Source organism: Amblyomma mixtum, unplaced genomic scaffold, assembly GCF_055824585.1.
Source record: "Amblyomma mixtum isolate Tamu unplaced genomic scaffold, ASM5582458v1 scaffold_26, whole genome shotgun sequence".
In the NCBI taxonomy this organism is placed as follows: domain Eukaryota; kingdom Metazoa; phylum Arthropoda; class Arachnida; order Ixodida; family Ixodidae; genus Amblyomma; species Amblyomma mixtum.
In genome coordinates, this window is record NW_028317723.1 from 5,037 (window position 1) to 21,971 (window position 16,935).

Here is a 16,935-nt window from a genome sequence, read left to right on the forward strand (position 1 = left end):
ATCGGTGTGCTGCCTCGGCGGAGAGGCCTTAAATGTATTTTTTAATGCTCTAAATCTCCTCAACCATCAGCATCCCATTTTCTCCGGACACTGCACGGCCAAGCACGGCAAAGCGGGGCGGCTCACCTCCTAGTAGCACACTGTTCACCGACATTCCCCTGCGGGGATATCCCTGCAGGTGCTGGGGAAAGCGTAGTGTTACAGCTCACCATCATCTCTATGCTGGAGATGGAGATGATGGAGATTCCGCAATCGTTTCAATAGTAAAGCCATATAGATTAGCAACACAAATGCATTTATGACAAGTAGCTGATAATTTCCCCATTTCAATATGTTGCGGCGTGTCATATTCTGCTAACTTCATAGGGAGCTGTGCCAGCATTGACACTTAAGATCCTAATGTGCAGCTGGTTATGAGTACGTTCATTTATCGAATATAAGCTAGCTCCCTGACGGCTAAGTGATGTTCGCCCAGATTTCGTTCGCAGCTTCCGAAGTTCTCCGTAATTGAATATCTGATATTGTCAGAAATATCCATGCAAAAGAGGTGTTTTTTTTAAAATCCCGTTAAACAAACCTGCAGACACGACTACTGAGCTTTCCATGCTCTCCAGAGTGGTCCTGTGCTCCCCTTCTCCCAGACTGGTACAAAGCGCTACCTGTTTTAGGGACTTGATGCAACTAATCGTGGTCGAACAGTTTACGAAAGCGAGTGTTTTATGGGCCACTACTCGTATCTGATGGCCGGCAATGTTTAAAAAGACACAGGGCCGAAACTCGCTCTGCGAACATACCCACTTAGTGCACACTTAGCTCACTGAGCGCTTCTCGCCTGCAGCAGTGTCGCACGAGCTTGAGAAGTGATGTAGCACGTGACGCATACCATTTGGCCAACTCGGCAGGAAGGCGTAACAGGTGACTGGAATTCAAACGTCTAAAATCCATGACATTTTTTTTTGTACCACTAGAGACGTGGAGTACATTATCTTTCAACGCTGCGCTGCCACTTTTGGCGCTTTTCCCAGCCAACATACACGAACGCACTGAGCGGCCTTGTAGTCCGTCGACGCTGGATTGCCCGAAGGTAACTTCAATTTTAATGCCGTCGTTTCTTTATCGATCTTTTTTCAACTGTAGGAGCGAGATTACAACGCCTTCTCATTCGCTCTGATCAATTTGTGGAGCCGCGTCTGTTCGCTTTTCTTGAGAGGGAATGGCATTGTCGTCATACATATTGCGAAGGTAGTGCCGCTGTAATTCGTAATAAGCTAGCTTTCGTTATAGCAGCGCACGTTATAAGTGGGCTCGACTTATTCAGTTAAAAATTGAGCTCAACTGGATTTCTATGAGGAAAGCAACGCATGGTAGCAAAGTACTGTGGCGCTTTATTATTTGGCACCTTAAAAAAAATCTGCCCTTTTATTAAATATGCTGGAGGTTTCTAATGTTTTTTCGTTTTCCTCTTCTTTAGTTTTGTGCTTTGAGCACATTTTGTCAGGTCTACAACCTTTCCGCGTCGGCACATTTCTACAAACGTTTTCTGGCACTTATGTGTGTGGTTATACCCCCAAAGGGTACAGGGTGCGTGGTGTCCTGAAAACAGAAAAAAAGAATGTAAGGAAATACACAACTCGAAGCTTTCAAATAAATATCAAACTTTTTCCGCCAAAATAATTAGGGCGAAATATATTACTAATTCTTTCAAAAGGCTGAACATAATAGTTAATTTCACCCGTCATCATGGTCGCTTTTTGATTATGTGGTTGTAATTCATCTACGCGAACTGCTGCGCAGCCTCAGACGATATCGAGCAGTGCGCACTGTCAAACGGGAAACTGACTGGCGCCGCGAGGAGGTTGGGCATCGCCGCCACGAGAATCAAGTCGGTCTTGTCGGGGGCCTGAGGCTTAAGCTATGCACGATCACGAGCTTCGCCGAGAAAGTATTCTGTGTCAGTCGGAGAATTCTACGCACATGCAAACTTCATTAAAAGGAGTTTGGCACGTTTGACGTGAGCAAAAGCAATCAACCAAGCTGCTCGTGTGGCCGTAGGCATTGACAAAAATCTCGCTCATGGCATAACGCGGCGTGCAACAGAAGTCGGTGAGCTTAATGTGCACCATTCTTTATCGGTGTCACGGTATCGACGAAACGTCTGTTTTGCTTGCTTTTTAACATTGACTGATTACAACGCATAGATGGCCCTGAGGAAGCTCAATCAGCAGGTTGCTTTTTTATAATGTATGAGATTTTATGAAAAAATTTCTGGCACTCTGTATCTGCTCTTGCTCTTCCTGCTTAAATACGAATAATGAGAGCGAGGCATCAACGTCATCAGAGCTTCCGGATTCCACAGTTTGTCACGTGTGCTTCCATGCGGCTACATTTTTTCCTATGAGGTTATAGTTCCGTTAATGCAATGCACAACATCCTTTATTTCTGCGAACTAGGACTCGCAAAATTTATGGTTGAAATTTATTTCCAATGATTTCTTAGTTAGAATTTCGCACATATTTGGTAGTATTACGCAAGCAGCGAAGGAAATAAACCCAAGTGCGGTAGAATAATATTAGTGGTCCTTTTTATCAGTGTTCTAGAGCGTCAGGCAGTTTTCATGTCTCCACAGGGTGGTCACCATCGAGCACCCGCTATTATGTGACCACAGTTGCGCCAGTTGAGGTGTCCTGTTTGTATATTAAGCACAATTCGATCAAAAGGCCGGAAAAATAGGACATTTTGAAATCGCTTCATCATTAGTTAAGCTCCTTTCCTCGCCCTTTTATGACTGAGCAACACTAAGATAAACCTACATGTGGCGTCTAAGTTGTTGCGCCTGCGATGTCGATGGTCTACACTGAAGCTTGGCTCAGAGGAGGCCCACTAAAACGGTTCTTGCCGTACAGCGATGTGCTTACTCTTCGCCTAATTTTTAAGGGTACCAATCTGCCGCACTACTTAATTTGTAGCTATGCGCTGAGCATTATCAGCGCCGCTTAAAGGACAGAAGGTGGTCTGTGTAGTCCTGAACCTTTCACTATGACGCCTCTCAGCCGAATATGTTTCTCCAGTTGTCAAACCTCACAGTTTGTTGAATGAAGGAGTACATTTACCGGCTACTTTTGTGTCTTTCAGTGTTTGCGTATTTCTGTCCGTCCGTCTACGTCACAAGAAACCTCAACAAAATAAAAACATATAGCTGAAGGTATAAGCTTGAGTGGGATAGGAGCCCAATCATTTGTGGTACCAGTAATATTTACGACGACGGGAGCGGCGGTGCTGCTCCTCTAACGCGACTTGCAAGTCATATTTCTGTGGAGGCGAAATTCCAGAGGCCCGTGTACTTTGCGATGTCAGTGCACGTTAAGGAACCCCAGGCGGCTACTAGACTTATCATCTAAATTTATTAAAAAAAATGCAAACAAACGGCCAGATGAAAACACTAATAGTCGTTCCTGCGAGCGATTTTGACTTGTAAGCAGTGATTGGTGTCACAATCGGAGTCACAATCGGAGTCACAATGATAGCGTATACGCCTCTAGATCAATCGCATTGACTGTCTCTAGTCCCATTACGAGAAAAAGCCCGCGGGGTGTGTTATTAAGTGTAAGCGCAGATGGTACAGAAAATCCCAGCGATGGGAAGAAAAATAGGGCTACGTCACCAAGCAGCCGCATGACACGCACAGCGAGCCCAGCACCGCCACTTCAAACAATCGTATACATATTGTTTTTCTATGTTTACTCGCCACTGGCCAACCTCTATGTGCGTTTATACCGAAATTGTGATGCAAGCGTTTGTCGCACGGCTTTCCGGGTGGTGTCATACAATTTGTCGTTGCATATAGCCCACATGTGCTAGTAAAGTTGGAGGCTAGCTTGCGAGAGGGTCTCGATCCGCGGATATGTGCACCTTCAAATTATTCCCAACCCCTCGGAGGAGCAGTGGGAGGCTATTCTGCTCAGCGATGATCCTGACCGTCAGCACTGGCTGGAGGGGGGGGGGGGGGGGTGCAGCGCAGCAGCAGCAGCCAATGGACCACCGGACTAGGCGGCCCACCCGCATGTTCTGAGAATATTGAAGAAATAAAGATGTTTGTAATCAATCAATCAATGTGTGCCTTCTCAGACTCTTCACCGTTTCTCTTAAGGCACGCTTGAGGTGTCTACCTAGATCTGACACAGATACTGCGCCATTTCCTGTGGTCCAAAACCAATTTTCGCATCAAATTCTGATACAAACGCTCGTCGTACAGCGTTCCTGGTGGTGCCATACGTGTGTGTCTGTGTGGGTGGGTGTCACTGCACCCAGGGAGAGTGATGCTTCCTCATTTCCGCACGTAAGCATTCTCAAGTGCGTGTATGCATTTTTTTTTTGTTTTCGGATCGAGAATATGAACGGGAACGTTCGCTTTCCTTTCCATTCTTCCTTCAGTCGCAACATCAGAACGTATAACATGCTCGTTACTTGCTTATGTCCTACCGGCCTTACCTGGAACATTTGAAACTATTGCAAAGGGACATCAATATAAATAAAAATGACTGGGCCGCGACAAAGGCATGCCGCACATGATACGAAACTGTTGCTTCCAGGTTGGAAGTGACGTAATGAAAACAACGCCTACGCTTTCTTTAGTGACAATCTTCCTCCTGCTGTATGTAGCTTTTGTGTGGATGACAGCACAACTTTGGACAGCTCGCATGTATTAATGTATTCGGCTAATCTTGGCCTACAATGAATAATACACTACTTTTGCTTAAAATATCACTTCCTCTTACCGAAACAAACCTGTTTTGGAATTCACTGTTCTGAAAATTAGCAGGAGGTAACAAGGCTATATGAAGATTTTTCGGAGTATGTTAGGAGGTCTTCATTAAATCTGCGTATAACACGAGGCCAGCTAATTCCAATTTCACATCTGGGACGTTGAACCTGACGACATTTTAAAGCACTCCTAACGTTTGCAAAAGCACCTCCAGTGATTGGATATTTTTCAACATTGTTCATCTCTGAAAGGTATTTCTAAAAACGCTTATTTGCGTTTGAGAGGCAGGCGTCAAGCATCTATTCCAACCAACTTTGGCTTGGTTTGGTTTATGAGGTTTAACGTTCCAAATGAATTCAGGCTATGAGGGACGCCATATTCAAGGGCTCTGGATAATGTTGACCGCCTCTGGTCCTTTTACGGGCACCATCACCGCACAATAAAGGGACGTCTAGCATTTCGTCTCCAGTGAATAGCGATCATCGCGGCCGGGATCGAACCCTGGTCTTGGGGGTCGTCTGCCGAGCACAATAACCACAGAGCCATCGAGGCGGCTCGAACCAACTTTGAACGGGATGACCACATTGCAAAGATCATGAAAATTAACATGCCCGAATAGGTCGATTTTGACATGGAGAGAGCTCAGTTCTTTGTCGTTCAAGGAGAGAACAAAGAACTGCCCTCTCTGCTTGTCAAAATCGAACTGTTTAGGTATGATCCTGTGTATTATCCTTGCAAGCACGTCACTGAAATCGTACTTGCCTTTGCGGGAGGAGGCTTGTAAAATTATGCACTCGTTAGGCTTAGCATATTTCAGATATTGCGGTTTAGCCCAGGCTTTTGAAAGGGAACCTGATGGAAAGAACAAGTTCAGCAAATTGAGGCACAAGTCAGTAATTCCTTTCTTTTCAGAAGAGGAAAAAGATGCAAAACTCAAAGAGCAAGGATATCACGATAAAATAATATTTTGTGATGGGAACAAACATAACAGAGTACATATCATGCTATAAAATTGTGAAAAGTCTGACATTTTTTTAATTATACGTCCTCACCCACTTCACAGAAAAAGCATTAATTTGTAAAAACTTTAGAATTTACCCCTCGCGGCATTCTTACGCCCACCTGGAATTCCAGCCTTGTGTTTCAATGAAGCCTTCACCAAATTTATTGCTTCCTTTATTATCTGCAGCGATGTACAAATGAAAGCTAAGCGGCAGTGTTCTTTAGTAAAATATTCCATAGCAGCAGAGAAGAAAGTAGTTCCAGCAGAATGCTGCACTCCACAGGCTCGCCGTGCATATACACGACGTTCATCTTGTTTCTTGATTCAGAAAACTATTTTTAATTTTTATACACAAATTAACCCCGCCATTCTGTCTAGTAGGGTTCCAAACTTAACCGACATCACTTACGTCTTCAAGGAAAGTTCTGAAAATCGCGTCGAGAATGTGGACGTTGTGTGGCAGACGGAAATGCGCCAGGTTCAGCTAATAGGTTTTTCCGCGCAAGTCATGCGCACCATTTAAACTTGAAATCCGATTTTATCTCCGTAGTCGGGTGTGCAGCGAAAGGCCGGAATAAATTTTGCTCACGAAATTTGTCGTCAGTAGTGTGTTGGGTGTAAACGCCTGTTCATTCTGAGCATGTGACTAAATTTTCGAATTTACATTGAAAGGAATGTTTCTTTAAAAAGAAAGTCACCAATCACCTCAATTAAACCCGACTATTTCGGTCGCGTTTTATACCCTTACCAGTTTCTTATGATGATGTGCAAAACTTCGAATATAAAATAAAAGGTTTCAAGTAAATAAGCATTTACGGAAATCTCCGTTATTTTTCCTTGAGGTCCTGTCTCCTGGCACCACGCTTTTGTGCGCGCCCTTCGTTTATAATTTTGTTTTGTAAGTGTTGAAACATGGAGTGGGGCAGGGAGTGCGGTGTTGCTCGAATTAACGGTAGGGGTCGTGAATGTCGCCTACAGAGACAAAACCTGCGCCTTGCTGCCAAGACATTAACGTATGACATCCATTAGCCTGCTTAAATGCTCATGAGGAGAAGGAGGTCGACGAAGCCCACCAAAATTTTTTGAGTAGTTTTCTAGTCCAAAGCGTAAAATGAATGCAATTGTCAGCTGAATGATTAGGAATGCTCGCTCAGTCTCTTTTAGCTCGGAGTCAATTTCATGATGCCGAAATGTGCCCAGATAACAGGACATTTGAAAATGGCATTTTCTAGTTTTTGTGTGCTATTTCCGATTACTTATCTAGTCAGCTCGTCAGAAAACAAGCCTTTACGGTATAATCCACCGAATGATACCTCTGACCACGGATGCAAGGCTGCAGATTGGCGATAAGAAAAATCCGAATATAGGTGAGAATTTTTTTTCCAGCAAGTGTCTTTAGATATCTTTCATGCCCGCACACATTAAGAACCCATCGCAGCTGAAGATACACTTTTTTTGCACTTCAGAGCATATTTATACAAGCATTGAGAAGCTTTTGGGAGCAAATTTTAGTTCGTAATCCTTTAGGCTTCGTGCTTACCTAGTGGCAGCTGAGGGTGCAAAATTTAATGCTAATTTTAAGTGAAAGGAACAAGTTACGGAGAAAACCTAGATATTCTCATTTGTTTGGAAGCCAGTGTCAATTAATATGATTAGTGCAGTTATGGAGGGTAATTTTGTTGTTTCTTCTTTGTATCCCGTCCCTTCGCGCTGTTTTTCTACCCAAATTTATTTTGTTAACTCTAATGATCTATTCAAAAAGGATAATCAAATCGGAGAGAAAATCCATTTCTTGGACTCCCACCACATGCAGCAAGCACTATAAGAAGAAGCGGTTGCGACGGTTAGAAGAGAGGCACCAATAAAGAATTTTTGTTTGTCACTTGTATTAATGCTGCAATTGCAGTCCTACAGAACACGGGTTGGATTCGAGAGTAAGTTGACAAAATTAGTAAAGATGCGAAAGGTCTTGTGAAAATGTGAACTCAACGGGCTGCGCAGAACAATGTGTTTCTGTAGGCCTCTTGACAGCATTTATTATTGAAGTGGTGCCTGCGCTCTGGGCAAGCGTTGAGAGTAGATGCTGATGGCGAAAAATCGTTAAGCTCGAGTGTCGTGGCTGCTGCAGCCTACGCGTACCTATCCTTTAAATTTCTCCTCGAATATCGGCTGTGTAAGTAAGTGGCCTTCCTAATTCACGTGAATCTACAAACTTTTATGACAGAAATATATGCATTCGGCATCCTATCTTTGGCGATGCAATTTATAATGCTGGAGAGGCGATTTCAAACAGAAGAGTTCATTTGAAACACCATTTATCAAGACATCGGGGAAAACTCTACAAAATTAAAAAGCTGAAATGGTAGCTGACCACCATTCCTAGTGTTTTCACAAAGAACATTGTTTCCCTATAGGCGATCTTGAGCATAACATGTGGAAAGAACGACACGCCTATCGCTGAGCTGCCCAAAAAGAACTCCAGTCCGTCTGCGCATTTTGTTATAATGAGGCATCAAATAAATTATGTTTCATGCCTTTTTTTAGATATCTAGCCTCCTAATCGTGCCCAATCCCGGCAAAATAGATGCCAGTTCTGGCGATCATGCGGCGATGGAATGACACATAGCCAAAGCACTTGAGTGGAAGGAAAAAACAAAACGACTTGGAATTAGATCAGCTCCTTTTGGAGTCTCAGTTGCTCAGACGAGCGCAAGGGCGATATGAAGCTGCATTGTGTTCCAGCTATTGTATTTCTTGAGTTTACAAGCTGATTCCGGCCAGTAATTCTCCACGGCTCTTTAGTTTGCTAAGAATGCAATTTAGTGCAAAAGCACTACTTCTGTAGCAAAGCTGAAAAACATGAGGTATTTGTGAAGCCTCTACCTTCGACCTTTTAGGTGTTCCCACCGTACTGGTAGCGCGACTGCAGCAGAAGCCCCAACTACCTCCGCCGCAACTGACGAACGCCTTTAAGAGAGGGGTGGCGAGAGTGAGGGAGGCCCGTGGCGCTGCTCGGGCCATGTCTTTTCATGCAGTTATAGCGCCCGGCGACGCTATAAAGCGCAGGCGCTGAGATTGGTGTTACCAGCCCGCGATAGAGGAAAATAAAGATGGACAGCGCGTGCTCGGAGCGCACGCCCGGCACGGGCTCTTCGGAACTAGAAGCCTGCCACGCAGGTCAACTTGCTCTGGTGCTCCGCTGCGACCCCGCAAATCTTCAACACGGTTTCCTTGGGACGGCGACGCCTCAAGTGCTTTCGCACATCCGGCACGCGATGCGCGAACCCCAGCCTAGGCTCATTTTGTGGGCTCCGACCCATCACGGACTCCCAGGGAACGAAGCGGCAAACGCCGCTGCCCGCGCGATTATCCTCCGGGCACGCACACTACGATACCTCCGATGACGAGCTAGTTCCACCGCTGTTGCAGTTCCGAGAAATCATTGACGACTGCAAAGCTCGGCACCGACAGCACTCTCCTCCAGCAAAGGGGCTGTCGAAGGCCAACGAACGCGTTTTGCCACAGCTCCATACCATCACCCTCTGGTGCCCGGCTCGTACTGCTCTCTACGACCCGGACGTGAAGCCCGAGCGTCTGCACTGTGATGAGAGCCGTTGCTTTCTATCCCGCATGATTTGGGCATACAGAACCAGTCCCAACTTCCCTCCACCTCCCACCCCCACTAAAGAGGCTTGGAAAGAGTTCCTCCTCGGGTGCTCGACGATCGGGAACACAAGCGGCCCTTGCGTGCCCTGCTCGCGAGCCAGCTTGCACTTGCGGTTTCCCGGACTTGGGCTGTTCTCGAACTGAGGCCAGCATGCACCATAATTCCAGGCCCGCACCCTTTGTGATTGTGTAATAAAAGATGTTTTATAAGCAAGTAAGCTAGCAGGTCTTACTCGGTTTAACTCCGTTAAAACACTACGTTTTTTTAAATTTACTTTTACACTTTCTTCTATATAAACTTGTTTTGAATTGTTTCCTTCAGCACGGCTTACATTTTACTTGTGACGGAACAGCGCAAAACACCGGGACAAGAGACAAGCGCTTACTTACAACTGATTTTTATTTCGAAGAAACACTGCTTCTTATACCTTCTTCACCCCCTCAAAAAACATATGCGTCACAACCATATCGTTCAAGCGTCCAAAAAATTACAACATACGACAAATAATCACAGATGTATAATCACATTTTTAACATGTCAAATTCTTTCTTTGTCAAAGCAACAGACGGCGTGCTGACACAGTCGTCGCGCAGACTTGCTATCGAAGCTGGACTAACCGGTCTCTGTGATTAGCCAAAGCTCGACAGCCAGAGCTCTACAAAGCTCTAGCCGTCGAGCTCTACAAGCTCGACGGCTAATCACAGAGACCAGTTAGTCCGCGAAATAATCGAGGCAGCTTCGATAGCAAGTCTGCGCGACGATTGTGTCAGCACGCCGTCTGTTGCTTTGACAAAGAAAGAATTTGACATGTTAAAAATGTGATTATAAATCTGTGATTATTTGTCGTATGTTGTAATTTTTTGGATGGTTGAACGATATGGTTGTGACGAATATGTTTTTTGAGGGGCTGAAGAAGGTATAAGAAGCAGTGTTTCTTCGAAATAAAAATCAGTTGTAAGTCAGCGCTTGTCTCTTGTCCCGGTGTTTTGCACTATTCCGCCACAAATGAATAACCAACATGCCCAAGCTAGTGTCCTGGCTGATTACATTTTATACTCGATGAAGTCCACTATCAGAGCTGTACTTCAAGTACATTGTGTGAAAGTCATATCGCACTGAAGAGGATGGGAGAATGCAGAGTTCTGACGACGCTAAAACATTCAGACATACGCCATATTTTTTCATATAACTGTTGTTTCTTGGAAGAAGAACGAGAGTTTTTAAACATAGGCTGTTGGCCATAACAAGATGGTTTCTTCACCATTTTAATACCAAAGCTGAGATAAATTCAAAAACAGGTTAATTATGTTAAATGTTATGACCCTCAACCAATTTCGATGATTTACTTTCAAACAATTAGTTAGACGCTTGATAGTGAAAACATACTTTCGCCTGCCGTTAGCAACAGCCATGTCGCCTTTAGTGTTTCAAACACGCTATTACTCTGCGCGCTGTGAATCGATGTTCGGCCGCCGAGGACCCTTTTTGAAAAGCGCGCGCCGCAAGCAAAATACATGAGTACGTGTCACTGTGTGGTGCAGGTGCGTGTGACCTTATCTCTCCTGCTCGCGGTGTGGCGCTCGCTGGTAGTCCAGCTCACACACCCGAGAGAAGGTCATGTGGCAGGTACTTCGCGGATGGCGTGTAGCCAGTGACGTTAATTAGCATGCGCCGTAGACGCTCGCTTTTTCAAAAACAGCGCCCGGCGGCGAGAATTTGTTCTGCTTACCGCCTAGGGTAACTGAGTTTTCGAAGTTTTAGAAAAGTAATAGAACTGCTTCTAATGGCGGCTACAAATTTTCAGTTAAAGTCAGGCGCCCAAATGCAATAGTTAAAATGTCACTTAATCAAAATTATTTAACAAGCCTAGTCCTTAACAGGATTCAAAAATTTTCTTTTCATCGCCTACACTGGTACTACAACGCAGTAGCAGCCTTCTCGATATAGGAATAAGCATGTTTTCAAGAATTCCGCGGGATTCTTTCTGACGCATTCGGCATATAAAAAGAAAACCGAAAGTATAGGATGTAATTTTTTTTACGACAGTGCTAACCCCACGAAAAATTTGACTCAAGAAATCACACTTACCTCCCTCAGAACTGACTTGAAGGTATGGGGTGGTACCATTTTTCACAGAAATAAGAATAGTTTCATTTCTGCAAATTACGTGAAAACGAAAAAGTTTACAAAAATAACAATAGATGGTTCATTAGAACATCAGATTGTAACTTGATGATTAAATAAACGCATAAAGTTGCTTGAAACAGGGCGACAGCATTCCAAATATCTGTCAAAAATCAAATTTTTCTTTGGTTGTGCCTGAAGGGGCAAAGACAGTTGGAATATGAGCTCTGGTATTAACATCAGGCCATACTGGCTAACTGAGCATTAGTGTCCTCCCATGATCGCCGACAGATTGTATTTTAAAACTACGAAATAATCATCACTGCACTAAGTTATGTACGACTCGATGAAGTCGATAAACACAACACATTTTTTAAGCGACCTCAAGTTCTGCAGTCATTTCTACTTTGCAAACTAGAAAAAGTACTGTTGCAGCTAGTAGGAAGAAGTTCGACGAAGTGATGAATGAGTTTACTATACTCACAACGGACGGAGTTTTCCTTCTTTGTCTCTGAAAAAGTTTAAATAGGTTTAGCCCAATAATGTTACTATTTATTAAATCATCTATGTTTGATGATCTACCCCGCCCAGGCTTATTTTTTTTGTTTTTGGTATTCACGTGAAAGTAAAAGGCATGACTTGGATAGAAAAAAGAAGTATACCTATAATGTAGGAAAGGATCAGCGCATTTAGCACTGATCTTCGAATAGGAAAAAAAAAAATAGGCGTGCTTTTTCAAGAAAACAGCGTGGAAGCCTGTTTTACCACTAGCTCTATTTACCATTTTTTCTTTTAGTTGGTGGCTTATGTTGTTTTGTTCACTGAACTTCTAACCGTAGATATTAAAAATTAGAAATTCCTTGTAGGAAAAGGTGTGGTATGCGATTAGTCTTATATTCATTTCTAATTTGTTAATCTTCGAATGCCTGGATCTTTTTATGCAAGCAAACGTGAAAATAAATAGGAACTATCAGGGCACTGACATGATACATAAAGCTATTTATCGAGATGCAATAGCTTCGCCATGATCATCCAGACGTCATCATAATCAGTTAAGTGATTTCCACATAAGAATTGTAGTGCAGAAAATACATTGTTCAATACGGCACTAACTTCCGAGGCCATGTTTTGTTGTTTTGTCGTGAACAGAGAGCAGGCATAATTTATAGTGCTTATCACGGTACGGTTCTAGGAGCCACACTGGAGTGGCTAGAGGTGTCACTGAGCCCAGAGTTCGAAGTCAGGACTCCTTCGATGTGACACGCCTGCTTATGCGACTCTCTCTGTTGCGAAAGTTTTAGATTAAGCATGGTAACGTACTCTCGTGGTCACATCACGATCGAGCGTGCTTCTTGCTGTGCATTTTACAACGCCAGTGCAGATTGAAGTTCGCCAGCTGGGCGAGGTTCTGCATTTATTATAGTTTACCGAAACAGGGCTGCGTGGCGGCTGATGAATATTTACTGACACTGTAGTCACTCAGTAGCTCTCTAACGTTGCAGGGATAGTGGGGTCGCTGTGAACAGTGCCAACACAAATATCGCAAAAGTTGCGGCGAACAAGAAGAAAGGGGAACATTTTAGGTTCCCCGCCCGTTCAACAGAGCGAAAGCATGTGACACGGCAGTTGTCATACGTGCGACTTCCTGATGCCAGTAACACACAACTGCATTCCGGTCAGGATGTGGGCGTCAGCGAGCCTGAAGTCACCGTGCACGAGAGGTAGGGGAACCACAGCTGTGCTTCTAAGGCTTCTAAGGCCTTTGAGCGTGACTTCAACGCAAACCCTTTCAGTTCTGTGCACTCGGTATGCCATATACTAGCAATGATGCTGGAATTTTAAGTGAAAACTGCATATTTAACATCCTCGTTCACAGCCTACATCACAGCCAGAGCCCTAAAGTACCAGCAAGTGCTACAGTTTTGACCATTTTATACCATCTTGTAATATGCTCCTTTCACCCCGATTAGGCGCTAAAAACTGAGCGTATAAGTGCTCTCTGAAAAATACAAAAACTAAGCTTGTCGAGTTGCACTCTTCGCCTTATTTAGAAACGTCATCGAAATTGCTTTTAAATGCATGTAAATTTAAGTAAGTTATTTGTCACTGTGAACTCATTATAAGTCTGAACTTCGATGAGCTAAGGTGAACGAATTTTTAGCACTTTTCTGGTCAAAACCTTCCACGGAGTATGTCAGATATTATAAGAGAAAAACGCTAAAAGAGAAATTTCAGGAAAATAGTAACAGTAGAACACAGAGGGGTGTCGCAGCGACAGATTTACGATTGATTATGATAGTCGGTAATGCGAAATTTTTGCGCCGCTCTTCACGAGCCACCTTCCACCGCTGGCAGGAGGCCTACGTCTTACGCTGCTAGCCACCCTCAGGAATATTCCCGTGGTATCCACAGGGAAGTTGCATTGTTTGCCGCATCCGGGTTCGCGAGAGTGGAATGCCCATTGCGTTTTTTGTTCGGCCCTCTGCACAACTACAGAGAATGGGGTGAGTCACACTCTCTACCCAGCATGATAAAGAGGGGGGGGGGGGGGGGGGGCTTCCGGTTGTCCATTCCTCCGTTGTCGCCATGGAAGATAGCGTTTCGCTCCGCTGCTGCCTGCCAACACCCGACCTGCCACACGCCGAAACACGCCACCTGTCACATGGCGTGCTACGCTGACGACGACGTGGAACAGGCGCCTAAGAGCTGCGCGGCAAAAATGTTGTCCCAAACTTGTTTCGAAAGAGGGTTTCAAACACCTAAAAGAAGGCCCTGGGATGCTGAACCTTTCTTATTTATTTTATCCAAGGGAGATTGAAAGTGACGTAATTTACTTAACAAGCATGCCAAATTTGGGCTGGCACCTGTCGCCAGTGAGCAACACGTCAAAACATTGCGTGCTGCAGTGGGCTTAAATAGAGCAAGAAATCCAGAGTAGACGAACGCACCTGAGGCATTTAAGTAGCCGTTAAACTCGGAGTGTCCGCAGAAAATACGTCTCGAAGAGGCGATGAACAAACGGTGCAAAAGTTACAAAAGGTGAATAGTGATTAGCGATGCGAAACGTCAGCGTTAACTAGCCTCCAATAATGAATACTGACGAAAACATCTACTGCAATAAACTATATGTAACTTAAAGTGCTCCTACGTAGATACCTATGCGAATATGCAGCTCGCGGCGAGCTTCTGAAGCCTCCTCCCGCATGCTAGCTAGGGTAGCCCGCTTGCGCACACCGTAACCAAGCGGTGTTTGACGTCCGAGCGATCCTGAGAAGAGCGTCGATGCGACGGATGCAAGTTTCTACGAGAGCAGCGCCAAGAGTAGGTTAATTGTGCACTGCCTGCGCGTGTGGGCCTCTTTTAATGCGATAGATAGTTTACTGAGCACCATGCTGGGAAAACGCATGATGTTTCGAGGAATGCATGCTTCCTGATTCGAGAGCATTAAGAGTATGCAACCTGCGATAGTGTCATGGAGAAGTATTCACAAGTAAAACTTTGTTAATGCAAGCGTGACTAGCATATCTGAGGGTGGCAGGTAGTAAAACCTTATTGCAGATATAGTGCAAAAACTAAGCAATGGGCTTTTTTGGAATATCCGAAATGCTGCACAATGCACTTTCGCTGCGCGAGCCCTGAGGCACCGCTTTAAATGGCAGGTTCACCGATCATTGACAATAAACCGATGACAGGGGCTAGTTGGTGTCGGAATTTTGCAATGAAAGCGCGAACTTTTACAGAACAACATAGGGACGTCTATCCGTTCTGTTTCATTGTTCTGTGCATCGTCTCTGTGTTTACCCGGCAAATTTAGCGCTTCTGTAGCAAAAATCATCCTTGATGTTGCGGCTGATAATAGAAAAGAATATACCATTATGTTCGTTTCAAAAGTCCTGCTACCATTGAAACTTCTCGGCTGAGGCAGCCTTCCTTCGACAGAGCGTTCCGTCGACGCAGCTACTGCTGGCATTGGACACTCGTCGCACATGACCTTTAAGAATGAAGCGCGGTCCTTCAATTCAATTCAGTTTGTTTTTTTTACTTCGTGACATAAACACGAGACATGGGGAAAGTAGGAAGGAAAGGCCGTAAGAGAAGGGAGGAAAGTGGGGAAAACGTAGGCGGTGCCGCAGTGGAGGTCTCCGGAATAATTTCGACCACCTGGGGATCTTTAACGTGCACTTACATCGCACAGCAGACGGGGCGCCTTTTGCGTTTCGTCTCCATTGAAACGCGGCCGCCATGGCCGGGTTCGAAGCCGGAACTCACGGCTCATTAACATCAAATACGAGAATCAGGGTTCGATTAGTATCGAAGCCTGATCCTCGTATTGTCATTTATTTCAATGATTCCTTTATGGCGACTTTATTCTTCCTCCGAATGCCGTCCATTCGGCATCCGTGACGCCCGCTTTTAATAATAGCCCTGTCATAAAAGTTACACCCAGAAAATCGCCAAAGCAAATTTGAGAAAGGCATACGATCGCTCATTTGCATATTTACCTACCAATAATCAGCAAAGCGTACTTAGTAGGAAAGAAACCAAACAGCACTTACTTTCCCTTGGTAACAATTTTTTTGTTGTTCTTTAATGTGCGGCGAGCTGCGTCACTCGTCATGGCTAAGAATTTAGAAATCAGGCAGTTCGGAATTTCTTTTTTTATCTTGGGAGAAAACATAAGTAGACGAAGGTCAACGTCGGTACGCAGCATCTGGATGAAATGAAGACATGATATTGTTATGATACTCAAAAGTTCTTAAATGATGAAAAGAGCGGTAAATCGTTTTTTTTTTCGGTATAACAGTACAGATGCGAAAATGCATTTCATCATATTACATTGTAGCTGGATAGGTTTTTTAAAAACGTATGGTCACTAGAATCTGGTCTGTTTACGAGCCTTCAAAGGTAGGCCCATTTTTCCGCGAATAAACAACTCTGGTTATAAAAATGATTTATATGAAGTCTGTGCAAACACGGTTTCTTCCAGTCTTCACCGTCAAGTCGAGGGCCTGCTCTCCGCCGGTTACCCGCCAAACCTAATTCGCAGCGCATGAGAAAGCTTGCTTCAGAAGTTTAAATCCTCTGATCGGAAAGATCAATGGTCAGACCAAAAACCACGTTTTATTATGCCATATTATCATTGTCTATCCCATAAAATCAAGAAGCTCATAGGAAGGTGTGGGATTTGTGTCGTTTTTTTAGCCCCATGCGAACTGAAGATTTGCCCTTTTCTTAACAAAGAAAAACGGGAGGCGATCTTGGGCAAAAAATAAACATCAGTGCAATTTCAAAAAATGCATTTTTGACACGATGTACGATATACCTGTGTCGTGCGGCCGGTCCTACCTAAGACAAACTGTCCGCTGTTTTAATGACCAC

At 44.3% G+C, this 16,935-nt stretch overlaps 1 protein-coding gene across 1 annotated transcript; it reads right to left on the reverse strand.

Annotated features, from left to right (window-relative positions):
- Window positions 1-1,488: 1,488 nt before the first annotated feature.
- LOC149324523 (uncharacterized) lies at window positions 1,489-16,267 on the reverse strand (the record flags this gene model as incomplete). Its single annotated transcript, XM_089565448.1, has 3 exons — window positions 16,113-16,267; window positions 11,521-11,588; window positions 1,489-1,593 (listed from the first exon to the last, which is right to left on the reverse strand). Coding segments are annotated over exons 1-3 (328 nt in total), but the record flags the coding sequence as incomplete, so codon positions are not given.
- Between the last annotated feature and the right edge of the window lie 668 nt (window positions 16,268-16,935).